Genomic DNA, 27,010 nt, shown 5'->3' with positions numbered 1-27,010 from the left:
GACCATTCCTGGTGCTGGACTGTGTGCTGTCATACTATATTAAGAACCTCTGTGCTGAACCTTTTTCCCCCATATTTGGGATTCTTAGCCTGGTACAAATTTGGGGAAATAAAAGTACTAGGTGAAAGGGCATGAATTTAAAAAATGAAGAAGATAATGCCAAATGATAGTAAAGGAGTAATAAAATTGGAGCCTTTGGGTGCTCTTGGAAGCAGCATGAATGGCTGTGGTCATTTTGGAAGGCAGTTTAGTGATAGGAATTGTGGTCCATTAGAATAAATGGGTGAAAAGCAGCCCCTGTTGCTTTCATTTGAATTAATAGCAACACTGGACATTCTTACAGATGTTAATCACCAGTTGCATTTCCTCTTTCAAGAATTGTTTCTTCCTGCCCTTTGCCTCTTACTCATGGCGTACTTTTTAATTTTTTGCATGAGCTTTTTATGTAATATATACATCAATCCTTCATATTTGCAGCAAATAAATCCTATTTTTTAAATCAAAGTAAAGCCTGTTCATCTTTCTTTTATGATACTGAATATTTTTCTAAGCTCTAGAAGTTCTTCCATCTTCAGAAATTTAATAAATATTCTACTCTGTTTTCTTCTACTGGGTGCGTGCTTGCGTGTGTATGTGTTTATACTGAATTCTTTAAGGCTTCTAGAATTCATTTAGGGATATGATATGAGCTGTGGTTTTAAATTCATCAAAACTCAAAGCACTAAATACTGTCGTTTTAAAACATTTTATTTTGGGGCGCCTGGGTGGCTTAGTCAGTTGAGTCTCCAACTTTGGCTCAGGTCATGATCTTACGGTTCCTGGTTTCAGGCCCCATGTTGGGCTCTGTGCTGACAGCTCAGAGCCTGGAGGCTGCTTCAGATTCTGTGTCTCCCTGTCTCTGCCTCTCCCCCACTTGTGCTCGCTCTCTCTCTCTCAAAAAATGAATAAACACTAAAAATAATAAACTTTTATTTTATTATGTATATTTCACTTATTCTCAATTCATTTATTACGTTTTCAAAAATTTGGTGGTGAAGGGGAAGGAGTTAAAGAACCGAGAGAGAATGAGAGATATATTTTATATATGCATGCCTCTGTCTAGTGTTCGGTGATTTTTTGTTTCATCTTTGTTTTTGCTTTTACAGATGAAGGCTTGACTAGAGATAGATCTACAAAGCCCGAAAGCCTTTAATTGTGGGTGGTTCTGGGAAGAATTCTTAGAGGGGTAACATCTGAATTAAATTGACCTTTCAGAATCAAGGCAGGTAAAAACAGAGAAAAAATAAAAATTGAGATTCTAACCACCGGGTGAAAGACATTCCAAGAATATTTACCAAACCTGTGAACCAAGCATGTTGAACGTTGCTCAGTCTATACAAGCATGTGTTTATTTACAAGAAACTTCCCCAGTCAAGGGTAGGAAATAAAAATGTAAATAGGTACACATCACCCCTATCAGATGCAGAAGAAATGGGGCCTTGAAACTGGAGCACTACTGAATTAGTGTTGTAAAATCTCTGTAAAGTGCTATATTGTCCCTATATTGTCCCTACTGGCACTGAACAATGTCAATTACTTTTCTGTTCCCCTCAAACCCATTTAAGACATAAACTTTGGACTGTAGTTTCTGCCTTGCTACAGTCTACTGTTATAGCCTGCAAGGATGTTTTGATGCCCTTCATAATGACAAAGGACTTCTACCAACCTCCAGTTGCTAGATGATCATGAACTTCTCCTTCCTTTAAACTCCTCCTGGGTTTTCCATTGACCCAATTCACCCAGAAGCCAGTAGATACTGGGCTTTGTTGTAGTCCTTGCAGCTTCCAGGGCCAAAAGATGGGGAAGAAGGGTGGAGATTGAATTTGGAGGGGAAAGAGAAAAAAAACCTGGATAGCCTCTTATCCATCGATATTCACTCTGTAAGTGATCTTATGATAACTTAGAATCTATACTCTGATAACTCCAACATTAATATTAATGTCTCAAGTTCTGCGTTCACCTCTGAACTCCAGACTCTTCTCTATATCTGCCTACTGTATATCTTTACTTGGTTATCTAGTTGACATCTGAAATTTAATATGTCCACCCCATACTTGCTATTCACCCAGCTTCTCTTTTTCCAGTTTTCTCTCAGATTAGTTAATGGTAATACTGTACACTCAGTTGATTTGGTCCCAAACAGGGATGAACCTGAATTGCATTCTTTCCTTGACTCCCCACATCTACTCTCTCAGCAAGTCCTATCAAAGACTATGTCCATGAGTCTGGGCTCTTCTCATGTTTTGTACTGCCCTCACCGACTTTCCATGCTTCTGTTCCTGTTCCTCTGAGATCTACTTTCCATCTAGCACCTGGAGCAGTCTTTAAATAAATAAATCAGGTTTCATCATTCCCTTTGAAAAACCTTCCAATGGCTTCCCACTTTAATTGAAGTAAAATCCAAACAATTTTCTCTGGTCATATGTGTGGTTAATTGTGTATGTCAACTTGGAGGGTATTTTGGGATGAGATTCAAATGTAAATCAGTGAACTAGACTAAGAAGATTACCCTCTATAGTGTGGGTGGGCCTTATCTAATTAGTTTAAGGCCAGAATAGAACATGAAGTGCAGCCTCCGTAAGAAGGAATTCTCCAGCAGTCTGCCTTCAGACTTCATTTGCACTACCAAATCCTCAGGGTCTCAAGCCTGTCAGGTGACACTGCAGATTTTAGACTCCCCAACCTCCATAATCATTGAGCCATTTCCTTTCAATAAATGTAAATCTCTCTACATATCCCCTTGGTTCTGTTTACCTGGAGAACTCTGGCTCGTATAGAATAAAACACCTTGCATGGCCTACCTCTGCCTAACTTTTCAACATCTTCTCCATTCTTTTTTATCTGTTCCCTCTTTCTTTTGGACTGACTGGAACTTTTTAATTCCATGTCTCTGCTAAAGTTTTCAAAGGTATGCACTCTATTTCTATCCACTGAGTATCTGTCACTACTCTTAACATGCATGCTTAGTCTGAAGGTAATATCTCTGTCCTTAAAACATTTACTACTATTCACCGACTTGCCATCTTAAGTGCTATTTTATTCAATATTTCGGATATAGTTTATTATCCAAATCAAACATTTTCCTTTCATAATCAGTGTTTGTTTAGATTCCCCTCACGTTTGCTGTTTTTCTCTCTGTGAGCTCTCCATCTTACATCTCAGACTTCCCTTGTAGGGTTATTTTCCTTCCTATAATAGGGGTTTGTTGGGGGTTAATGCTCTCAATTTTTGTTTTTCCTACATTGTTTTGATTTTGTCCTTGTTCCCTATGATAATTTTATGGTATATAAGAAATAGAAATAGACAATCTCAATGGTTATATCTATTTTAAAACTTGAATCAGAATAGAAAGTACCAGGCCCAGATGGTTCGCTGGTAAATTCTATCAAACATTTAAGGAAGAAATTATATCACTTCTCTACAATCTCTTTCAGAAGACAGAGGCAGAAGGCTATTTCCTAATTCATTCTATGGGGACACCACTACCCTAATACCCTAATACCAAAACCAGACAAAGACATTACAAGATAAGAAAACTATAGACCAATATCTTTCATGAACGTGGATGTAAAAACTCTCAACAAAATATTAGTAAATTGAATCCAACAAGTATAAAAAGAATTACACACCACAACTAAGTGGAATTTATCCCAGGTGTGCAAGGCTGGTTCAACATTCAAAAATCAATTAATGTAATCTATCACATTAACAGGTTAAAGAAAAAAAACCCCATATGGTCATATAAATAGATGAAGGAAAAGCATTTAACAAAATCCAACACTCATTCATAATAGAAACTCTCAGTGAACTAGGAATAGAAGACAACTTCAACTTGATAAAGATCATTTATAAAAACCTGCAGTTTATACCATACTTGATGGTGAGAAACTAGAAGCTTCCCCACTAAGAACAAAAATAAAGTAAGGATGTTCCCTCTTAGCACTCTTTTTCAATATCATACTGAAAGTCCTACCTATTGCAGTAATACAAGAAAAAAAAAGTGAAAGATATATTGATTGAGAAGGAAGAAATAAAATTGTCTTTGTTCACAGATGACATGATCATCTACATAGCAAATACAAAAGAATCAACAACAACAGCAAAAAACCTGCAATTAATAAGTTATAGCAAGGTTGCAGTATATGATGTTAGTATATAAAAGTCAGTCACTTTCATATATGCAGCAATGAACAAATAGAATATGAGTTTGAAAACACAATAACATTTATATTAGCATCCAGATAAAATACTTACGTGTAAATCTAGCAAAATATGTACAGTATCTATATGAGGACAACTTCAAAACTCAATTGAATGAAATTGAATAACTAAATTAATGGAGAAATATTCCATGTTCATGGATAGTAAGACTCAATGTTGTCAAGATGTCAGTTCCTCCCAACTTGATCTGTATATTCAGTGCAATTCCAATCAAAATTTCAGGAAGTTATTTTATGGACACTAACGAGTGGATTGTAAAGTTTATATGGAGAGGCAAAAGACCCAGAAGAGCCAGCATAATATTGAAGGAAAATAACAAAGTCAGTGGACTGACACCACGCAACTTCAAGACTTAAAACAAGGCTACAGTAATCAAGACAGTGTGGTATTGTCAAAAGAATATACAAATAGATCAGTGGAACAGAAAAGAGAGCCCACATAATTATATACAGTCAACTGATCGTTGACAAAGAAGCAAAGACCATACACTAGAGCAAAGATAGTCTTTTCAGCAAACGGTGCTGGAACAACTGGACATTCCACATGGAAAAAAATGCATCCAGACACAGACTTTACACCTTTCACCAAATCACCTCAAAATGGATCACAGATCAAAATGTAAAATGCAAAACTATAAAATCCCTAGAAGATAACATGGGAGAAAACCTAGATGACCCTGAGTATGGCAATGACTTTTCAGGTACAACACCAAAGGCATGATCCATGGAAGAAATGATTGATAAACTGGACTTATTAAAATGAAATGAAAAACTGCTCTGCAAAGACCCTGTCAGGATAATGAGAAGATAGGGGTGCCTGCGTGGCTCAGTCGGTTAAGCATCCGATGCTTGATTTTGGCCCAGGTCATGATCTCACGGTAAAATTTTAAAAGGGGCTGGTAATCACATCTTCAGTTTCAAACTCTCGGAGGCTAATATGATGGCCTGCTGGAGATCTGGACGTGGGTGTTGCAGGGGATAAATTGCAAATGGTCCCTGACTTCTGACGGTTTGACTTACAATCTCTTGATTTTACAATGATGAGAAAGCAATACACATTTAGTAGAAACTGTACTTCAAATTTTGAATTTTGATTTTTTGCCCGGCTAGTGATAGGCAGTGGGGTTGTCTCTTGTGATGCTGGTCAGCGGCAGCGAGCTGCAGCTCCCAGCCAGCCACACGGTAGTGAGGGTAAATAATTTACAACCACTCTGTACCCATACAACCGTTCTGTTTTTCACTTTCAGTACAGTACTCAATAAATTACATGAGATAATCAACATTTACTACAAAATAGGATTTGTGTTAGAGGATTTTGCTCAACTCTGGGCCAATGTAAGTGTTCTGAGCATGTTAAAAGGTCGGCTAGGCTAAGCTGTGATGTTCAATTAGATTAGGTGTATTAAATGATTACGATATTTTTAATTTATCATATTTTCAAATTACAATGGATTGATCATGACAACACCCCATTGTAAGTGGAGGAAGATCTGTATAAGCAATTAGGTATTGGTGAAACCTAGACTGAGAGAGTGAAAATGCTGAAATAGTTGGAGAGAGAAGTAGGAGGGGACTGAATTTGGCTGGGGCTTGTAGATGGTGTCAAGAAGCTTGGCCTTTATTAGGAGGGTACATGGGAGCCACAGTGGATTCTAATCAGGGGAATGCCTCCAGTCTCTGGGTGTGATCTGTACTTGATGATATCTCCCTACTTCTGTGTATTGGAGGGAACAGCACGCAACTAAGACTAGTTAGAAGCCCTTAAAGTCTATAGAAGAAAGATGATGAAAGTCTGAGTAGCAAGATCATTTTAATCATAATAGATATGAATTAAACCAGACACTAAATCCATTACCTCCCTAATCTTGTTTACCCCACAGCTACCCAACCTAGCTGACACCAGTGTTAACATCTCCATTTTACAGGTAAGGTAAACAAGATTGAGAGGATAAGCAATCTGCCCAAGATTACTCAGTATTCAGATCTGTCTGCCTAGATAGGGCGCCTCTCTTCACTCCCTTGGACTAGGCATTCTAAGTGGGATGGAAAAGGAAAAGACAGATGTGAAAAATAATTAAGAGGCACATAATAATGATTATTCTATTAGCATTACATGATGACAATGATGGTAATAGTACTGAATGTAAAGGCGATTTCATTCACTCCTCACGTATTGGAGCCTTAACGCAAGCTTCGGCATCTGGGAAGAAACAAAACTGATTAAGCTGTCGGTGAGATATATCTAATATGACATAAAACTTCCGCAATTGCCGAGTGACAACGCCACGCCCCATCCTCCGCTCCCAACTCACCGCAAACGCAAGACCCGCCGGTGATCTCTGGGCGGTGCAGCTCCGCCCCGGGCGCCTCCGCGGGCCACGTGGTCCGGCGTCCGCGCGCAGGCTCCCGGCGCCGGCGCTTCCGGGTTGGCGGCGGCGGCGGCGGCGCAGGGACAGAAGCCCGGACGACGCAGGTACCCCGGCGGCGGATTCTGCCACCCAGGGGGCCTGGGTGGCCTTGGCACGGGTGCGCCATCCAGGCGGCCAGGTGGGACGGCCGCGATCCGGACCCCGCCGGGCACCCCGACAGGTAGGTCCTCCCGAGCCCGCGGTCCCGGGCCGTGGTGAGTGCTGCCCAGCCGTATGCTCCCCTGTCCCGCCTAAGGGGCCCGGGCCGGGAGTGGGGGGCCTCCCCCGCGTCCCGCTCACCGCTCCGCGGGCCCGGGTCTCCGGGGAATCGTCCGCCCGCCCCTCCGTGCGCTGTCTGGGGACAGCCTGGGCGATCGTGCTATGCTTCCGAAGCGAGGCCCGATGAGCCTTAGGTTATTATTTCATTGCAGCTACCCCCAAATTCATTTCGTACATTTTCTTGGCCCCTTTTATATGTTTTCACAGACGAAATGTTTAATAATGCGTGAAATCGAGACGCTGTGGTTCCCATTCTGATTGTGTGCGCAGCTATGGAAAGTTGGTGCTGGGGAAGGACTTTAGAGATGGTTGATTCCCGTTCCTTCATTTTACAGAGGAGAAAACAGACCCTGAGAGGCAACAGGGATCTTGGAGACTCACCCAACTAGGTAACAGTACAAGAATGACAATCCCAACCTAAGATTTTCTTTTTTTTTTTTTTTTTTTAAATCACCTTCTGCAAGTGGCAAATGGTAAAATTCAGATAACCATGTGAAGTGAATACTAGGTTTGTTTGGGCTAGGATTAACTTTGTGAGATGATGCTTCCTCGTTTTTAATCATTATTTTCTTATTTCAGGCTTTATGCTTCTTGGCTTCTAAAGAAAATGGCAGAAACATCATCAGAGCCTTCTGGGCAGCTTGTTGTACACTCAAACACTCACAGTGACACTGTTCTGGCCAGTTTTGAGGATCAGCGGAAGAAAGGCTTTCTCTGTGACATCACTTTAATCGTGGAGAATGTGCATTTCCGGGCTCACAAAGCCTTACTTGCTGCCAGTAGTGAATACTTCTCCATGATGTTTGCTGAAGAGGGGGAGATTGGTCAGTCCATTTATATGCTGGAAGGCATGGTTGCTGACACGTTTGGTATGCTGCTGGAATTTATCTACACGGGTTGTCTCCAGGCCAGTGAGAAGAGTACAGAACAGGTCCTGGCTACCGCTCAGTTCTTAAAAGTCTATGACCTGGTAAAGGCTTACACGGATTTCCAAAATAATCATAGCTCCCCAAAGCCAACGACTTTGAGCACTGCTGGTGCCCCAGTGGTTGTTATTTCTAATAAGAAAAATGATCCTCCAAAGCGGAAACGGGGAAGGCCAAGAAAAGTCAACAGTTTGCAGGAGGGGAAATCACAGCTGCCTGCAGAGGAGGAAATACAGCTGAGAGTAAACAATTCAGTTCAAAATAGACATAACTTTGTGGTAAAAGAGGGAGACAGTGGTATACTGAATGAACAGATTCCAGCAAAAGACGCAGAAGATTGTGAGCCAGGGAGAGGGGAGGAAGTGCCTGCTGAAAAAGATGAGAATTGTGATCCCAAGACCCAGGACGGGCAGGACAGCCAGAGTCGGTACAGCAAGCGGAGGATTCGGAGGTCCGTTAAACTTAGAGATTACAAACTTGTTGGGGATGAAGATGAACAGAGTTCAGCCAGAAGGGTCTGTGGAAGGAGAAAGCGGCCTGGTGGCCCTGAGGCCTGTTGTAAGGACTGTGGCAAAGTGTTTAAGTACAATCACTTTTTGGCAATCCACCAGAGGAGCCACACGGGTAATTATACTTTTCGCAGCTTGCTGGAATGTGTTTGGGAGTAATGATGATAATGACAGCTTTCATTTATTGTGCAACTTCTATGTGATGGGCATTATAATAAGGCATTTATACATGTTACTGCATTTAATTCTCACGACAGTCCTATGAGGTAGGGAATGTTATCCCCATGGTACAGATGAAGAGACTGAGTCCTAGAAATAACTGGCCCAGGTCATCCATGTAGAGACAGAGCTGGGATTTGAACCCAGGTAGCCTGATTGTAGAACCCTGCTCTTACTTAGAGTTGTTGGTTCAAGGCTTTCATGCCCAGGTATCACACTCTAGCCAGATTTATTCTTCTTTCTGAGTCTTGAACATTTTTCATCTTGACCACAGCTGTGCTTTTACCCAGGTCTGTCTGGACAGCTTTCTCACTCAGCTATCTAGCTGTGAATGTCTTCTCCTGTTTGGTCCCTCTAACCGAGCTCTGGCCAATAGACCCTTTTGTGAGGATGGAAACGTTCTGTATTTGCATTGTCCAATATGGTGGCCACTAGCTACATGTGAGTGTGACTGAGGAACGGAATTTTTTGGTTAATTTAAATGGTACCATATTGGACAGTGCAACCCTGGCAGAAATCCCTTCCTCCTTTGAGTCCTCTCTTACACACTTAACTCTCTTTTGGGTCGGGCTGTAGTTACCAGTTAAATAACCCCTAAACCTAATTGTAAGCTAGGGACTAGTAATTAAGTCTCCTCTCATCCCTCAGCTTGCTGTCATCTGACCCAGCAGCATCTAGCCCCGTGGTTCTCACCCTGGCCACACATTAAACTTTTTTTTTAATGTTTATTTTTGAGGGAGAGAGAGACACACACACACAAAATGTGAGTGGGGGAGGGGCAGAGAGAGATGGAGACAGAATCTGAAACAGGTTCCAGTGTCTGAGTTGGTCAGCACAGAGCCCTACGTGGGGCTTGAACTCCGGAACGGCAAGATCCTGACCTAGGCCAAAGTTGGATGCTTAACCAGCTGAGGCACCCAGGTGCTCCCTGGCCACACATTAGAATCACCTAGGGAGCTTCTAAAACTACCAGTGACTGGGCACCAGCCCCAGAACTTCTGATTTAATTGGAGCCTTGGTTCGAAGGATAGATTGACAACCTTGAATTCTGGTTCTTTAAACAAAGTAGACATTTGGGAAATATTTGTTGAACTGTAACAGAGTATGGTTTAAACAGTTAAGTAGTTCTGTAAGATTTGTTAAGGAAAACAGCATCTAATATGTCCCCTCTTGCACCCAGTGTTCTCAAATTTTGCAGTGAATCACTTTAGTGTGGGTCTGTTTTCATCCATTTTGGTGGCTAATAATAGATCCACACAGGTTGGAAACTCTGTCTTTCAGTTCCAGAAAATTTTTGGAAAGTATCTCAGGGATGATTTCTTCTGTCGGTTTTCTATGCTGTTTCTTTCTGGAACTCCCTGCTATCTGGATGTTGAACCTCCAGACCCATCCTCCAATGTCCTTATCTCCTATTTCCCATCACTATTGGCTCTACTTTCTACTTTCCCCTTTATCTTTCAACACTTAAAGATTTATTTCTACTCTCACTGTTTTACCTCTAGAAGCCCTTTTTTATTCTCTAGATTCTTTTTTTTTTTTTAATTTTTTTTAATGTTTGTTTATTTTTGAGAGAGAGACAGAGTGCTAGCGAGGGAGGGGCAGAGAGAGAGGGAGACACAGAATCCAAAGCAGGCTCCAGGCTCCCAGCTGTCAGCACAGAGCCCAGTGCTGGGCTCGAACCCATGAACTGCAAGATCATGACCTGAGCTGCGGTCGGATTCTTAACCGACTGAGCCACCCAGGCGCCCCTTTTTTTAAAATTATTGTGAATCCTCTTTTTGGTTCATGGTGAGCACGTTAATAACAGCAGTCTCTTCTTTGTTAGTTTTTAATGTTTTCTTCCCCTTGGACAGCTTCTGTTTTTTGCAAATTGCTTTTTTTTTTTCTTACTTGTTTTGGTATCTGTTTCAACTACTAAAAGCCTTCCTTGAATGGTGGTTTTTTAAAAATCATATTTGGGGTGCGTGGGTGGCTCAGTCGGTTAAGCATCCGACCCTCGGTTTTGGCTTAGGTCACAATCTCATAGTTCATGAGTTTGAGCCCCCGAGTCCGGCTCTGCACTGACAGTATGGAACGGAACCTGCTTGGGATTCTCTCTCTCTCTCTCTCTCTCTCTCTCTCTCTCTCTGCCCCTCCTCTGCTGGCACTCTCTGTCTCTCTCTCTCAAAAATAAATAAAATTAATTAATTAAAAGTCATATTTAATCTTATGTTGGAATGGTTGACTGAAAGTTCCCGTGGGTATGGAGAGGGCCTGTAGATGACGGCCTCACTGGGGGTGGTGTGGCTGCACCCCACTTCCTCACTGACACCTGGCATCTGCAGCCCTCCTACCCAGGCCTGCCACATTCCAGAAGAAAACAGTCCACCCTCCCAGGCTGCCCGCCAGTGTCTAGAGCAGGAGCAGGGAAGAAGGCCGGTTATAGTCTCATCACTTCAAAAGTAAACTTGGACTTGCTGTCCCTGGGACAGTCCCCTTCCACTGTGCCTGGAGACCCACAGTGCAGAGACTGTTTTACCCTCTTCAGAGAACAGTCTCCGGCCTTGTTGGGGAGCTGGCAAGTCTTCTGGGGGGTCTAACTTTAAACTTCGAAACAGACTGTCATTGATCTCCACCCCCATCTTCAGAGGTAACAGGGGCTGCCAATTCCTGAGCATTGTGAAGGCCGTGTCTTAGGTTCCGTCGCAGCCCTTCTCACTGCTGGCATTGGATTCATCTGTTCCAGCTTGCCAGATTTTATTGCTGCTGTTTTCTCTCCAGTGCTGGGCCTTGTGGATGTATGCTATGAAGAGAAATCCCTTTATTGTCATTTTAATTTAGTAGGAAACAGAAAGATGTGCATATTCTTCCTTACACTGTGTTTCTGGGGCTCTTAACTCCAGGGGAGCGGCCTTTCAAATGTAATGAGTGTGGAAAAGGCTTTGCCCAGAAGCACTCCCTGCAGGTCCACACCCGGATGCACACTGGCGAAAGACCCTACACCTGCACGGTGTGCAGCAAGGCTCTCACCACCAAGCACTCCCTGCTGGAGCACATGAGTCTGCATTCAGGTAGCTGGGGAAGCACCAGGGGGCCACCTGCCACCGGGTTCTGGGGTGGGCGCTACCCGCGATCAAAAGGGGCTTTTCTCAGCCTGGTGTCACTTCCCACCTGGTGTCATTGGACGGCAGAATTGTGCCTTTGCCAGACTGTAGGTTAGAATTCTGCACAGCATTGAGTCTTAAAACTAGGGCTTATAAATCGGCTCTTGGGAGCTCAATGTGCAGACATTTGTTTAAGAATTTGGTGATTTGGGGGGAAACTTGAGCGTTCCACCTTTACCCCAGTCTCCACCACTCCCTACTGCCTTACATACCTTTGCACGTTTATGTTACTGTGGTGGACTCTGAAGGCATTTGGGTTTGTAGGCAAACCCAAATCATCCATAGAAAATGGGGACCTGGGCCCACTGTGTTACTTACTTTATCAGTGAACATTCTGGTTCTTTCCAGTTTTTGTGTGTTTTAGTGTCTTTATTTTTTTATTTGGCAGGACAGAAGTCTTTCACCTGTGATCAGTGTGGCAAATATTTTAGCCAGAAAAGACAACTAAAGAGCCATTATCGAGTTCACACAGGTACAGTAAAGTGAGAGAAAATTTGGATTTGGATCGATGGGGAGAAAAGCAAATACAAATTACTTCTGAAACACTAGGGTCATATTGTGGAAGATAGATTAGCATGTAAGGAAAGAATCTTAAAAAGATCTAAATTAGTTGTCTTTTCCTTGTGTTCTTCTCCACTACCTTGGGATTTATATTTAAAAATTTTGTACTACGCTTTTGGTAGCACACACAGAAACCCAGCAGAATTGGCATCTTTCAGAAATGCCACTTGCCTAAGAGGGTGCCAGTTGACTGTTTTTAATGGTGCCTGGACAGAAGTATCCTTACCCCGTAGCTGTCCGTCCAGGCCTTCTCCCACCTAGCTCTGTCCATTGTCTTTTTTCCTCTCCTGCCAAGTGATAAGAAATAAATGAGGGGTTGGGAGTGACATTTGAGACCAGTTGGCCACAGTCACACCAGCGCTTCAAGGGAAGAAGGAGATTATGTTTAGGGAGGTTGGAAGAGTCCCAGCTCTCCCAAGTAGTGTGTTGAGGTGCATAGGAAAATATTAACTGTTACCAAATTAATAAAATTACTGTTGTGTTATTAAAGTACCATATTTAAAGTGATTATTTTTCAGGGAAGTGCTTTAACACAAATCACTGAAGAAATGCAGGGAGAGAGCGCATACATGCACTGACACTTTTTTTATTGTTGCGACAAGGCCACTCATTACCGGAATGCAACCACTGCCATCGCAAATTCATGGATGTGTCTCAGCTAAAGAAACATCTACGGACACACACAGGTAAAACTACCATCTCGTCCCTCCTTTCTGGTACACTTCATGGTTTTAGAAGAGTGAGGTCGAGTCCTCCTCAGGCTCCATTTATTATAAATTGGATGGTGATTTTACGAGATCAAGGTGGAAGGCTGTCCACACCATTCTGTGGGGAGATCCCTTCTCTAATAGCTCAGCAACTTAGAGATGGCTTACAAGTCTGAGTTTGGTTGTGTTTCAGTCTTAGTGTAGTTCAGCGTGGGAGATGGCGATCGTTGTTTTTAGAAAAGGAAACAAGATGAAACAAACACAAAGGTAGCATAGGCATGGGGGTCTCCCCTTTCCTGCCCCAGTACCAGTGGTTATAACACAAGCATCGCCACCCCCAGGAAAATCTGTTCCAGGGATAAAGAGGAGGCAGGATTGATCAGGGCGGGTATATCAGATTGGTTTATGCTGCTTTGGACATTTTCTTCTTCAAACAAAGTTTTTCTCCTTGTTTTCTTAAAATAAATGTCTCATAGGGTAGGCATTCTGTGAAAATGGAGCTCTATACATTTTTTTTTTTTTAACGTTCATTTATTTTTGAAGGAGAGAGAGACAAAACGTGAGTGGGAGAGGGGCAGAGCGATAGGGAGGCACAGATTCCGAAGCAGGCTCCAGGCTCTGAGCTCTCAGCACAGAGCCTGATTCGGGGCTTAAACTCACAAGCTGCGAGATCATGACCTGAGCTGAAGTTGGACACTTAACCAACTGAGCCACCCAGGCGCCCCTCTATACATTCTTTCAATAGATATTATCGTGAATAGGTTCTGTGAAGTTTAATTCGCTCGTTTAACACATATTTACAGAACAATTACTGGGTGCCAGGCACCGCTCTCCCTAGGTCGTGAGGATACAACAGTGAATGAGGTGGCCAGAGCCCCTGCTGTTGAGGGGTTACCATTTGACCAAGGAAGACAAAGAACAAATGACTATATAACATGTTAGGTGGGGGTCAGTGCTGTGAAGAACTAAATACTGGGTAAGGGGGCAGGATGTGGGAAGGTGAGCTGCCCTTTTACATGGGGACTTGTGTGGGAAGGCCTCACTGATGAGGGGACACCTTGGATAGATATCTGAATGCTCTGGGAGCAGGGGCACCTGGCCAGCTCAGTCAGTAGAGCATGTGGCTCTTGATCTCGGGGTCATGAGTTCAAGACCCCCGTTAGGTGTAGAGACTGTTTAAATAAATAAGCTTAAAAGAAAAAAAAAATTTGTTTTGAATGCTATGGGGAGTGAGCCAGTCATTGTCGCTGTCCAGGAGAAGAGCATCCCAGGCAGGGGGAACAGCAGGTACAAAGCCCTGAAACACAAGAGTTTCTGACTTGCCAGAGAAATGCCGGGAGGCCGTTGTGACTGAGGCTAAGCCAGGGCAGTAGAGGTAGGAGGGCTCGGGTAGGTGGATAGCAGAGGTGACTGGAGTTTGTATAACACAGGGTTCCTCGGCATAGCTGCATGCTTCAGTCACCTGAGAAGCTTTAAGAGAGAAAAAGCCTGGTCCCAACCCCAGAGATTCTGACTGAACTGACCTGGGGTAGAGCCTTGAAAGTATTTGTAAAAGTTTCCTTGGTGATTCTGGTGTGTGCACTCAGGCTTCAGAATGTTGGAGGCCACGGTGAAGACTGGGTTTTCTTCTGAGCCAGAGGACTAACCAGAGCAGTGATAGGAGGTGCCTTAGAATTTTAATAGGATCATTCTGGCTTCTCTGTGGGGTGAAGTGAGACAAGGGTGGAGAGACCCATTAGGAGGCTGTTGTACTAATCAGGGGCTTGCAACGTGTGGTAGCAGTGGATGTGGTCCAGGTGGTCCAGTCCGGATATATTCTGAAGGACTATGTTCCTGGAAAGAATTTCCATTGTTTAAAACATATGTCTGTCAACAGAAAGACTTTCTGAGATGTCATAAACCCAGATAGCATCAAATGGTAATGTGAACATTGTTAATGTTTCCCACACAACTTGACAAGCAGGTAGTCAGTCATGGAGTCTGGAAACAAACTGGGAACAGGGTGGGCCCTGGCTCTGGTTTGAGAAGCTATGGAAAGATAATGGCAGTGGCCTGGCTTTCACCTTTGGAGTGGTGGGAGGTGATCATGCAAAGATGCAGATTCACCCAAGCTGGCACCCGTGTCCTCTGCCCAGATGGAGCTCGAAGTGATGTGTAGCATGCGTCTTCCAGTAAATGCTGTAGAAGGGAAGCTGCCTGGCTGCACTCCAGGTTGCCCCCATCCCTTGCTGCTACCTACTTCAGTGGGATTTTGTTCTTTCTTTTCTTTAAACTCAGTTCCCTTGCCTGCGTTAGGATCACTTAATTTTGTTTCTGGAGGATGGGACAGTCTGTCGGTAGTATGTGCAGCATACAGGCTAACACCGCATAAATGCTTTTGAAGCGTTGTGCATTCCTCGTGGAGTCTGCAGCAGTCAGGTGTGGGCCTTCGTTTGCATCCTGTGAAATTCATTCATTCATCAGGGATTTCTGGAACAGCGTGCCAGGCCCAATTCTAGGCATTGGGGTACTAGGAGTGGACAAGCCCACAAATTCTTCTCCTAAGAACGGGGGAGACAGGTGATAAATAACAAGTACAGTGTGTGAGGTGGGGATAGCATCATGAGAAAATGGATTCGGAGAAAGGGACTAAGGAGTATTAGGGGTTGGGGGACAGGGCTTTCGGTGGTGAGGAGGCCTCCTCGCTGGTAAAGTGACGTTTGAGCAGGGACTTGAAGGCAGTGCAGAGGGCGAGGGAGTCCCCGAGGGGAGCTGTGCTGGGGGATGACTGGTGGGAGCAGGAGTCCCCTATGGGGCCCACTCGCTCAGGGTGTGGTGTCCAGTGACTCTCCAGCGTGTCCGGGATGCTGAGCAGCGAGCAAAGGGGGAGTGCCCGGTGAGGTCAGAAAAGTTTAGAGCGAGGACTGGTGTGGGCGGACAGACCTGCGATGCCTCGTAGGCTTGGGGCTTTAGCTTTTATCTCTGGATGGGAGCAGGGAGCCTTTGGAGTGTTTGCAGCAGAAGTGTGAAATGATCTGACTGCCTGCAGGGTCACTGTGGTCGCAGCACTTACTGTGGGCAGCAGGGAAGCTAGAGCAGAAGTGGGGAGACCTCTGAGGCTGCCGCGGAGACAGTGGTGGGCCTGGACCAGGGGTGGCAGTGGAGGTGTTACAGGTGGTCAGATTCTGAATACACTGGAAGGTGGATAGAAAAGTCAATAATACATGAGTCACCCTAGTGCCCCGGGGCCCTTGGGGAGGTGTCAGGAGGGCTACCTCACCGAGCAGGAAAGTGTGACAGTTGTGCGTTATCTCAGGGTGGACCTACAGGAGTAAAAGGTCCTTTTGTTTCCTGCGTATAATCGTATAATCACGTATCTCCTTGTTTCCCTTTGTAAGGGAAGGAACCATATCTTACACTTTCTCTGCATCCTCTTGGTACTTAGCACTCAGTGCTTGGGTACACAGCAGGTGCTTGGAAAGGGCTTAATTCATTTGTACTCACTGAGGAGTCAGGTGCTGTCCCCTTTTGTTTTTTATACTGTGAACTGTGGGGTGATTATTCCTTTTTCCTTTATGTTGGATGTATATTTCTAAATGTTTTCCCTTTCTTAGGTGAGAAGCCATTTACTTGTGAAATCTGTGGCAAATCTTTCACAGCAAAGAGTTCTCTTCAGACCCATATCAGAATCCACAGGTAAAGATTTGCAGGTATTTTTCTCATATGGGAGTCCTCATTCAACCCTGGCATTCAGTTGGGTGACATGTTACCTATACAGTCCTTTTCCCTAATTATTACACTGGTAGAAGTTTTTATGTAGTTTACAGTTATCTTTTCAATAAAGCAGTTCCCCACTTAAGCCAAATCAGGAAAACTGGCTCTGGCCAGCAAAAGTTTATATGATTGATTTCATTTCTTGAATTTTTATTTTTGGGCTGGGGACTGATCCAAAGCTTAAGTTCTTCAGTCAAAGATAAATATTAAATTTAATGTTTCCGAATAAATGTTTTTGTTCACATAGCTTCTAGATTTGATTTAATACTTTTTTTAAAATATGTTTATTTTCGAGAGAGAGAGAGCACGAGTGGGTGAGGGGCAGAGGGAGAAGGAGACACAGGATCCGAAGTGGGCGCCAGGCTCTCAGCTGTCATCACAGAGCCTGGGAACCTCAAGATCATGACCTGAGCCGAAGTAGGACGCTTAACCGACTGAGCCACCCAGGCGCCCCAATTTAATAGTCCTTCTAAGGCAAATAATTAAGGGTTACTCAAGTTTTTAATATTGAAGTCCATCATATATACTTAATTGGCCACAAGAGTCCGAAAGTTGGCAATGAGGGGGTGCCTGGTTTGCTCAGTCGGTGTAGCACGCGACTCTTGATCTTGGGGTCGTGAGTTCAAGCCCCACATAGGGTGCGAAAATTACTTAAAATTAAAATCTTTAAAAAAGAAATAAAGTTTGCAATGAGAACTAAAACCAAAAAGGAACTTTCTGTGTGATATATAAATATTTGCTTTCTTATCTGAAATATAGACTATGGAATCATAAAATTTTATCACATCTAGCCCAGCCCCATCCACCACCCTTACTCAGATACCATCCCCACCTTTTCTTTTTCTTTTAGGATTAGAAACTAAAACCCACGAAAGTTGGGACTTGCTGTGACTCCTTAAGTTAGTAGAAGAACCCATGACTTATGACTCCCAGTCAAGTTAATTTTTCCTCTATTCTTCTTCTCCCTAAATAATCAGGAAGTAGCAAATCTGTTTTTAAGATAAAACGTGTATTTTCTTATAGAGGAGAAAAGCCATACTCCTGTGGCATATGTGGCAAATCCTTCTCTGACTCCAGTGCCAAGAGGAGACACTGCATTCTGCACACAGGCAAAAAGCCCTTCTCCTGCCCTGAGTGTAACTTACAGTTTGCTCGCTTAGACAACTTGAAGGCTCACTTGAAAATCCATAGCAAAGAGAAACCTGCATCAGATGCCAGCAGCGTTTCTGGCAATAATAACACTGAAGAGGTCAGGAATATTCTTCAGCTGCAGCCCTATCAACTGTCTGCATCTGGAGAGCAAGAAATTCAGCTTCTTGTAACCAATTCTGTACATAACATCAATTTCATGCCTGGTCCTAGCCAAGGAATCAGCATTGTCACAGCAGAGAGTTCTCAGAACATGACCGCGGACCAGGCCGCTAATCTCACCCTGCTCACGCAGCAGCCAGAACAACTGCAGAATTTAATTCTTTCAGCCCAACAGGAGCAAACAGAACACATTCAGAGCCTCAATATGATTGAAAGCCAGATGGAACCCGCACAGACCGAGCCAGTGCATGTAATCACACTCTCCAAGGAAACCCTGGAACATCTTCACGCCCATCAAGAGCAAACAGGGGAGCTCCATTTAGCAAGTGCTTCAGATCCGGCTCAACACCTGCAGCTGACGGAGCCTGCTCCCCCGACACCCACCCACCATGTGCCCCCACCCCAACCACTTAGCCAGGAGCAGAGCTGACCTGTAAATGTGTGTGATCGATCGGTCTCCTCCCAGTGAGCCAGCTGTAACTGTGCCGGAAGGCAGGCTTTCTGAAACACTCACAAGTCTTTCCAGAGGTGTGATGGCTAGCTGCTAGTTCTGATGCTTTCCATCCAGGCAACAAGACGTGTGTATCGTATCTTGTATGTAGTCCGGATTTGGATTTAGCATTCATTATTGATGAATGGTTTTCATTTTCATCCAAATCTCTTAAGGTGTTGGATGATTTTTATTTGGGGGCATTGATTTAGACTTCTCTAAGTCTTGAATGTCCATGGCCACAGCTTATGGCCTTGTGACCTTTCCATTTTTATTTTTTAGAAAAAAGGAAGTCCTATGTTGGTTGAATTGGGTAGAGTGGTTTCTTCTTTATTTCTCTTAGGCAACCCGGTTGCTTCTATAAGACAAGTCAGGGCTGAATACAGATAACAACTTTGGAGAATCTGTCCTTTTAATACTTTCTAATCCCCTAAAACAGAGTAACTCAACATTTAATCTCTGTGGTACGGTGGGCTCTTCGTGTCAGGTTTGAGGTAGATTCAGAGACATATAAACTAAAAGTCTATTTTAAATCAAAATGAATATAACAAGAAAACCAAAAAGTACAGGATTATTTTAAAAATTCTGAACTCAATTTTTCTGAGAAACATGGATTTACATATTTTTGAGGGGGTTTACATATTTTTTTAAAAGAAGGTTATTGAAAATTTAATTTAAAAGTCTAATTAAAGAGTGAAACGGATCAAGACATTCAACCCATAAATTACAAATTTTTGTCAGCAGTGATAATTGTTCTTTCTGATGAAGTTAAAGCTTTCTCAGTTATCCTGGAATATAAAATTCTATTCAGTGTATTTTAAGTATCAAATATACTCTCCTGAATTCTAATTGATCCTGAAAATGATCTGTGTATTATGTCTGATAACTTTCTGAAGATGGGACCTTATAATATATTTTTATTGCAAAGTAGGTTAAATCTCATAAAATGGACACATCATTTTAAAAAGTAAATATCTTCTACTTTTAAAAATAATTTGAGCCTCCAAACCATAGTGGCCAATCTGTAATTGTTGTACAGTTTTAGATAATTGTCAAAAGTTGAAGTTATGTTTGGGTTAGGTTTTCAAGCCCAGTGTACTTTATTGGAGACTTTGATTACTTTCTCTTAAGTAAACTGATAACAGATTTTGGAGAGAAGAAAATGGGCACTAATCTAAGTTAACATAATGCTGGTGGAGCGTAGGGGTAATCTACCCTAAAATTAACAGGATCATTACATCAGTTACTTATTTTCTCTCTGTAGACATCTTTGTTTGATTTCCACCTGAGTCAAGAACGTTTTTTTGGAGGTTAAAATAATGGGATTCTTCAGGTTTGAGAGAAGATAAAAGCTTTTTTTTTTTTTAAACATATTTGCCAAACTATATTTTAGTATATATAATTCACAAAATTTATAAAATGATATATATCTTACGTATACCAATCAAGTAATGTTCAAGTCAGGCCTGACTAGAGCCAAGATAGTAATTTTTACAAATACAGTTATGACCTAAATATTATTTCAAATTCTTAGTCATTTAAACTACTTCAATCTTACTCTTAAAATGCAAAGTTTTTGCCAGTTTTTCAAAGCTTAGTGGCCCACAGTTTCTTGAGATACAGAGTATTAATATAAATGAATTTTCAGCTACTCACTCTGGAGAGCTAGAGAATTTATTCAGGAAGTACGGTCACATAAGTCAAGTTTAACTAGCTTTACGACAGTCTACCTCTGCACTAGGAGAAATACAATGTGGGCCTCACGTAATTTAAAATTTTCTAGTAGCCACATTAAAAACAAAAAGGTGAAAATTGATTTGAGTAAAATTATTTAATACCACATTTTCCAAATATTTCAACCTGTAATCAGTATAAAAACGTATTAATGAGATATTTTTTTATTCTTTTTTGCATACTAAGTCTTCAAAATCTAGTATACACTCAATCTGAATGCTAATATTCTTTGGACATACTTGACCTGTATTTAGAATTCATGCAATTTAGAGTTGAAAACCTAGATTGACATACAAGTAGTTGCACACTGAATTTTTTTTCAATAACTGAAATGATTATCAGTTAAATTTATATTAAAATCTGGGGTGCCTGGCTGGCTCAGTCAGAAGAGCATACGACTCTTGATCTCAGGGGTCATGAGTTCAGGCCCCACACTAGGCATTAGAGATTACTAAAAAAACAACAAAAAGCCCACCACCGGTTCCTTAGTCACACTAGCCATATTACAAGTTTTTTTTTTTTTTTTAATCTTTATTTATTTTTGAGAGACAGAGACAGAGTGTGAGCGGGTAAGGGGCAGAGAGAGAGAGAGGGGGACACAGAATCTGAAGCAGGCTCCGGGCTCCGAGCTGTCAGCACAGAGCCCGACGTGGGGCTCAAACTCCCAAACTGTAAGATCATGACCTGAACAAAGTCAGACGCTTAACCAACTGAGCCACCCAGGTGCCCCGCCATAATACAAGTTCTTGACAGCCACGTGTGGCTGGTGGCTCCTGTTCTGCATGGCACAGGCCTACCTGCTTCTAACTTGAGAGCCAGTTTCAGCCATAAAAATATCTTCCGGAAGAGTTCTGGTTTATTTACCTGTCAAAGGGAAAGGAGAAAATGATAGCTTTATAAATCTAGCTTCTCTTTTGTGTCCCCAAAACACCTTCTGCCCTCCGAAATCCCAAATTCTAAAGTTCAGTGACTCTGTATCCAAAGGAAATGTCATGCACGTAAAAATGTCTCTTACGTGTTTGAGAAATTTTTGGCTCAGTGTTTCACAACTTATTTTGTATTAAACTTGTACAGTTTTTAAAATTGTTTTAATAAGTGCGGAAATACAAAGTGTACTTCTTAGGAAATAGAACATTATGCTTTGGGTTACTGAAATGCACCTTATCGCTTTCAAAAGTGAGTCTCTGGTTTTCTCTGAGTTAGAGGGCTAGCTTTGGGAAGACTCGAGCTCCTGCCATCAAAATAAGTTATTTACACATGTGCTTGTCTCTGCTTCTTGAACATTTTTCTACCTCTACTGTTTTCTGCAGTCAGTTCCTGTGTTTAGGAACTGTGAGCAACCAGTCACATAATGCTGAAAAATATAGTGATATTCCCGTTACAGATGCTTACATCTAGGTTTTCATGAATTGGATAATAATATCTGCCACATACTGAGTCTTTATACTATAGGCCAGGACTGAAGCCAAGTGTCTTAGGTCTGTACCTTGGTGCTCCTCAACGTTCTTTTGTGTCGTGGCTCACAAAGTAGGATTTATGCAGCACCCTGCAATTAGGGGACTCCAGTGCCCTCGGGCCAGGACTGGCATATTTGCTTGCTGGGGCTGCCATAACGAATACTACGGACTGGGTGCTTAAAGCAACAGAGATCTATTTTCTCAGTTCTGGAGGCTAAAAGTCCAAGATCAAGGTGTGGGCAGGGTTGGTTTCTTCTGAGGCCTCCTGACTATCTTTTCCTCCCTGTCTTTGCATGGTCTTCCCTCTGTGTGTTTTGTCCTAATCTTACAAGGACACCAGTCAGTGTTGGATTAGAGCCCACCCTAATCCTAATGACCACATTTTCACTTAGTTACCTCATTAAAGGCCCTATTCCCACACAGTCACATTCTGAGGTACTGGGGATTAGGCCATCCACATGAATTTGGTGGGGGGGACACAATTCAGCCCGAAATAACTGGCACCTGGAATGAGCAGTGTCTGGGATGCACCTATAGCCTATCTGAAGCAACATTCCTATTTTACTTAATCTTCATGACATTTGTATGAGCTAAGTAATATTGCTATGCCTATTTTACAGATGAGAACATAGAGGCCCTAACAGATGAAGTCCATTGCCCATGGTCACACAGTAATTGGCAAAGCCAGAACTGCTGCACAGCACTACTCTGATTCCGCCAGATGGGCTTAACTATCACCAGACTTTTGAAATTGAAGCTGAATTTCTCTTCACATACGATCCGCTTGATGTAATGGAAGGTTTTTGGCTAAAATTGAGGATCTGGGGCCCCTGGCAGGCTCAGTCGGTAGAGCATACGACTCCCAATCTTGGGGTCTATGAGGTCAAGCCCCAGGATGGGTGTAGAACTTACTTAAAAATTGATCTGTGTCTGACATTTTAGCACGATCAAACGTTGTACATAAAGCAATAATTGTAAAAGATGTATGGTCTTTCTATAGAAACGACTACCACATTAATACTTATATTAGTATTTTACCACTATTGGTTTAAAAACTTAACAGAAATTTACCAAGTCCATGAAAGTTACTGCTGATGTGAAAATGTCTTAACTAACATGAGCCTCTGTGAGCCCTTTTTTCGAACTCCTGACTAAGGATAGTTTATGTTTAGGGCGGACTTGTTTGACTTTTTGCTACCCTTATTTGTTAAGTATTGAGGTGAATTATCACCCTCACTTTTCAGACTAAATTAAGACTAAATTTTTTTTTAATGTTTACTTACTTGAGACACCGCATGCACACAGGTGGGGGAGGGACAGAAAATGGGGGAGAGAGAATCCCAAGCAGGCTCTGCACTGTCAGCACAGAGGCCAACATAGAGCTCAGTCTCATGAGATCATGACCTGAGCCCAAAGAGTCAGACATTTAACTGACTGAGCCACCCAGGGGCTGCTAAAATAAGCCTAAATTCTTAAAAATTAAAAGAAAACTCTTGGTTTCACTTTTGTAAACAGCAGGCTTGGAGTGACCTCTAAAAATTCCCCTTGCCTTTTGTAAACATCAGGTCTCAAGGAATGACCTCTAAAAGAAACAGGAATGTCACTGTGATAGATGATGTAACTTTCAAATTTTGTGCATGTAATTAAGCAACAAACACTTTTGTTGGCTATAATATATATATAATATATACATACACACACTAAGTATGTACATGTATATACACATACACACACTATATTTAGAATCATTCTCACGTGAAAGGTACCACACTGGGAGAGCTTTTAAACTAAAGTTCAATCATACTTTCAACACAAAATGTAGGAACTTGAACACATTTTAGGTAACATTAGCAAGAGATCATAGCCTTTTTTTTTTTTTTAACATCTGAAAGAAAGGGAAAAATCGGAGCTGGGGTCAAGTCAGGGAACTAACTTTGTTGGTCTCAGAGTATGGATTTATCATTTATTTTGAATTTTAGTATCCATAGATTAATATCTTCCATGTCCATTGGATCATTTAAAATACAGATTTAAAGATACTCCTAAAGAATAGTTTGGCTTTTGGTTTTAGTTCAGGTTACTTTTATCCTTGTTGGATGCAGGGTTAAACTGAAGCTTCCCTTAGGCTAAATTGGAGTTAAAACTCCACATTTTTTAAATCTCCCTCTCATGATTAAATGGCTTCTGGACAAGTTTGATCTATAATCTTAGCGTTTGAAGTATAAAAGTGCTCATTAACAAAAACACAGGAAAATATTTCATCCTGAGCCTGTTTGTATTTTTAACCTTTGTCTCCTGTGTTATCTTGGTGTATAAAATCAGCATGTTTTCACCTCTGGAGACCGTACCGGAAGAGAAAGCAGCATATAGAGGAATAAGTTTGCAAGGAAGAGTAGAAATGAATGAGGGACCCAAATATGCGGTTCAGTCACTCTTGTCAGCTGAGAGAGAAAGCCGGAAGCCATTCTTGACAGGGCCCTCGTCTCCTGCTATATGCCCCAGCGATCCCCACATTAAGTCAGTTTTGCCTCAAACGGTTTTGAATCCATCCACTGCTCCCATCTCCCCTGTTGTACCGTCACATCCTCTTGCCTGGGTTCCTGCCAAGTCCTAACTGACCCTTTCTGCTCCTCCCCCTCCGCCGCTTTCTCCCCTGGAAGTGGTGGTGATCTATTTGGGCTCACCATTGTGCCTTTAGCAGCGTCTCGGTCAATGAATGGATATTGTGTTATTAAGGCAAATATGATCATGTCTCTACTTCAAATCCTTCTGCAGTTTCCCACTGCACTCAGAATAAAATCTGAAATGCAGCTTCCTCTTGGGCCTCTTCCCCATTCTCACTTCTAGCCACTGTCTCCCTTGCTGTTCCCCAAACATCCAGCAATTTCCTGCCTTAAAAGCTGGCGGCGGGTGGTTTCTCAGGCCTTGAAAGGTTTCTGCACCTACTGTGATGTCTGCTCAGCTGTCTGAATTCAGTGTGTCACTTCCTCAGGGAGACCTTCCCTGACTCTCTAATTTCAATCAAGCCACCCTGTCATATCTGTTCACAGCACTCTACACTTTGCACCCAGTTCATAATTATGTTTATATCAGGAAATGTGTCTGCCTGTCACACTGCAGCCATAGCTCCCAGCCCAGGACCGTGGGTGTGCTGTTTGACCTCACAGACCTATAGGTACAAGGTCATATTACCAGGTGGCTGAGATACGTCACCTACAGTGTGAGGGAAGGCACTGCTGGGACACAGAACGTGATACGGATTAGAGGAAAGAGATCCTGTCTTCATGGCTTGGAGTCTGGGCCTTCTAGTCTCTGTACATTTCTTAGGGTCACCAACATTTTAGAATTGAAATGAGCCCAGGAGGTTGAGTAATTAAACTGCCTTCATTTAGAAATGATAAGGCTGAAGCATGGTGGTTGGTGACTTTTTCAAGGTCACACTAAGCTGGTGAAGCAAAGCTGGAATCTGACCAGAGCTTCTGGATTACAGATCAGTAAGTATATTACCCACTGCTTTATGCTCCAGTGTGTATCTTTAATTAGCAGAAAGTGAAACTCCGAGTCAGCAGATTTTCAGCATTGGAGTCATTATTGTTCTGTGATCTTTTAAAGACAAATTTTACCATTTATCATTCAGAGGGCCACATAATCCTTTCTGGCTGCAACAGCAAAGTCATCGAATTAAGGGCTAGATCCTGTGGGGCCTTTGCAAATACACTAAGTTGGAGCGGCCAGTTTTTTACCATCTGCTAATAAAAGGGACATGGGACGGTTCTAAAAGCCTGGTAACCCATTTATAGTGGACTTAAGAATACTTTTTACACTGTGTATTTAAATATGGGTGTGTCTAATTTTTGGCACATTCATTTCAAGCCAAATAACGAGTCATACTCAAGAGCTAGGAAGGGCCCGGCTGGGAGGCTGCCCTAGTTTCCTGAGTGTGACCTGGCTGAATTCCCTGCCTCTTCTGGCAGAGAGCAGGCATTTCCCCTTGCCTCCCTTCCCTTGCCTGCCTCTCAGCTAGAGCCGGGAGCAGTGAGTGTTCAGGTCTTACTGGGTCTCTGAGGGTTTCCAGAGGAAAGCAAAGGGAGAATAAAGAGGAAGGGAGAACCACAGGGCACCCAGCTCTTTCTGGTCCCTGGATCTCAAGGAGAGGGACCCTCCCATTTATTCCTCTGTTTTGTGAGTATTTCTCACATAACTGTGTCACTTCCTCTAAACAAGAAACAGCTTCGTATGATGCCAGGCTTTCGTCTGTCAGGTTGCATCCACACTGGCGTGGTGGAGCCCAAACACACCTGGGCCCCATACTAGCTCTGTCACTTGCTGTGTAACATGTTGCAGGACAAAGAATCTCCGTGACCCTCAGTCTCTTTTCCAGTAAAATGGGACTGTTTTGATCACTGAAATTATGGTTATACTCATAGTAGCTGCTCAATAAATGAGAATTGATGTATATTTAATTCGTTGAATGACCGCGGGTGCCTTCACATTCAGCCCCGTTTCCTTATCAGGAATATGAGGAAGTTGATCCCAAAGGACTCTCAAGCCCTTTTCAGCATTGACAGTTCTGCAGGTCCTCACTCCAAAGCCTGCTTTTAACACTGGGGATCTAGCCTCTCTCCCACACACCCCTCCTTTTCCCCTTTAGTAGTGGTCTAACGACACCCCCACCCCCCACCAAGACCCTCTTGCCCTCTCACTTCTCAAGCCGCTTGTTGAAGCTGCAGAGTGCCAGGTTCCCCGGACTTCAATCCGTGCCCATTGTCCTCAGCCCGGGTCTTGGGACAGACTTGTCGCAGGGCGTGGCGGACCCTAAGCCTGGATCCATCGTAGGGCGCCCGGGCCATGGCTCTCCTGGTAGGAGAGGTGAAGAGAGCACAGACGTTCCGGCGCCACCTACGGACCCGCCAGCTTCTGCAAACTTCTTGCCCAGCCCTGGCGCCCTATCCGCCCGGCGCTCAGAAGCCGCTCGAAGAGTTGGTACCGCTCAAGGGTGGGTGGCCTCGCCTGCCCGGGAACGGCTAGCTCTGCAGACGCGGGGACCGGGATGGAGGCCGCGGTGCGCTGTCGGGCGCCGGGCGGCGCAGACCCCGAACTTCTCAGTCCCAGTCAGCCCCGCCCGGGTCTCCGACCCCCAAGCGGAACAGGGCATCCGCAGCTCCACGCCCTCGGGCACCACCCTGCAGGCGTGGGCGGGCCCTGGGCCGCCCGGGCCCCAGATCGCGGGGTAATGAGATGCTAATGAGGCGCG

The 27,010-nt window shown here is 43.2% G+C and overlaps 1 protein-coding gene and 1 long non-coding RNA gene across 9 annotated transcripts; one reads left to right on the top strand and one right to left on the bottom strand.

The window, feature by feature from the left end:
• The first annotated feature begins 6,638 nt into the window (after positions 1-6,638).
• ZBTB24 (zinc finger and BTB domain containing 24) lies at positions 6,639-25,963 on the top strand. 8 transcript variants are annotated; one of them, XM_060616360.3, is made up of 8 exons: positions 6,639-6,848; positions 7,154-7,335; positions 7,526-8,496; positions 11,483-11,650; positions 12,132-12,215; positions 12,907-12,990; positions 16,605-16,686; positions 22,377-25,963. In XM_060616360.3, the coding sequence occupies exons 3-8, from the start codon at positions 7,554-7,556 to the stop codon at positions 22,378-22,380; spliced, it is 1,365 nt and encodes a 454-aa protein (XP_060472343.3). In that variant the 5' UTR covers positions 6,639-6,848; positions 7,154-7,335; positions 7,526-7,553; the 3' UTR covers positions 22,381-25,963. The 8 variants fall into 8 exon arrangements, 5 of the variants coding, with proteins under 5 accessions (XP_060472343.3, XP_060472341.3, XP_060472340.3 ...); XM_060616358.3 differs by lacking the exon at positions 22,377-25,963 and adding an exon at positions 17,788-18,903 and having other exon boundaries at positions 7,282-7,335; XM_060616357.3 differs by lacking the exon at positions 22,377-25,963 and adding an exon at positions 17,788-18,903.
• Positions 15,380-26,792, bottom strand: LOC132667485 (uncharacterized). The gene is made up of 3 exons (XR_013555707.2): positions 26,460-26,792; positions 16,064-16,184; positions 15,380-15,551 (listed from the first exon to the last, which is right to left on the bottom strand). It is a non-coding gene; the product is annotated as an uncharacterized LOC132667485 (long non-coding RNA).
• Between the last annotated feature and the right edge of the window lie 218 nt (positions 26,793-27,010).

Source organism: Panthera onca, chromosome B2, assembly GCF_046562875.1.
Source record: "Panthera onca isolate mPanOnc1 chromosome B2, mPanOnc1 haplotype 2, whole genome shotgun sequence".
Classification (NCBI taxonomy): Eukaryota; Metazoa; Chordata; class Mammalia; order Carnivora; family Felidae; genus Panthera; species Panthera onca.
This window is presented reverse-complemented; position numbering and strand designations above follow the sequence as displayed.

Excerpts from the sequence above, each read along its gene's own strand:
- ZBTB24 (XM_060616358.3), top strand. The coding sequence starts at position 7,554 with ATGGCAGAAACATCATCAGAGCCTTCTGGGCAGCTTGTTGTACACTCA. Across the intron at positions 11,651-12,131 it reads GCACATGAGTCTGCATTCAG|GACAGAAGTCTTTCACCTGT; the intron begins GTAGCTGGGGAA and ends TTTATTTGGCAG. Across the intron at positions 12,216-12,906 it reads CCATTATCGAGTTCACACAG|GCCACTCATTACCGGAATGC; the intron begins GTACAGTAAAGT and ends TGTTGCGACAAG.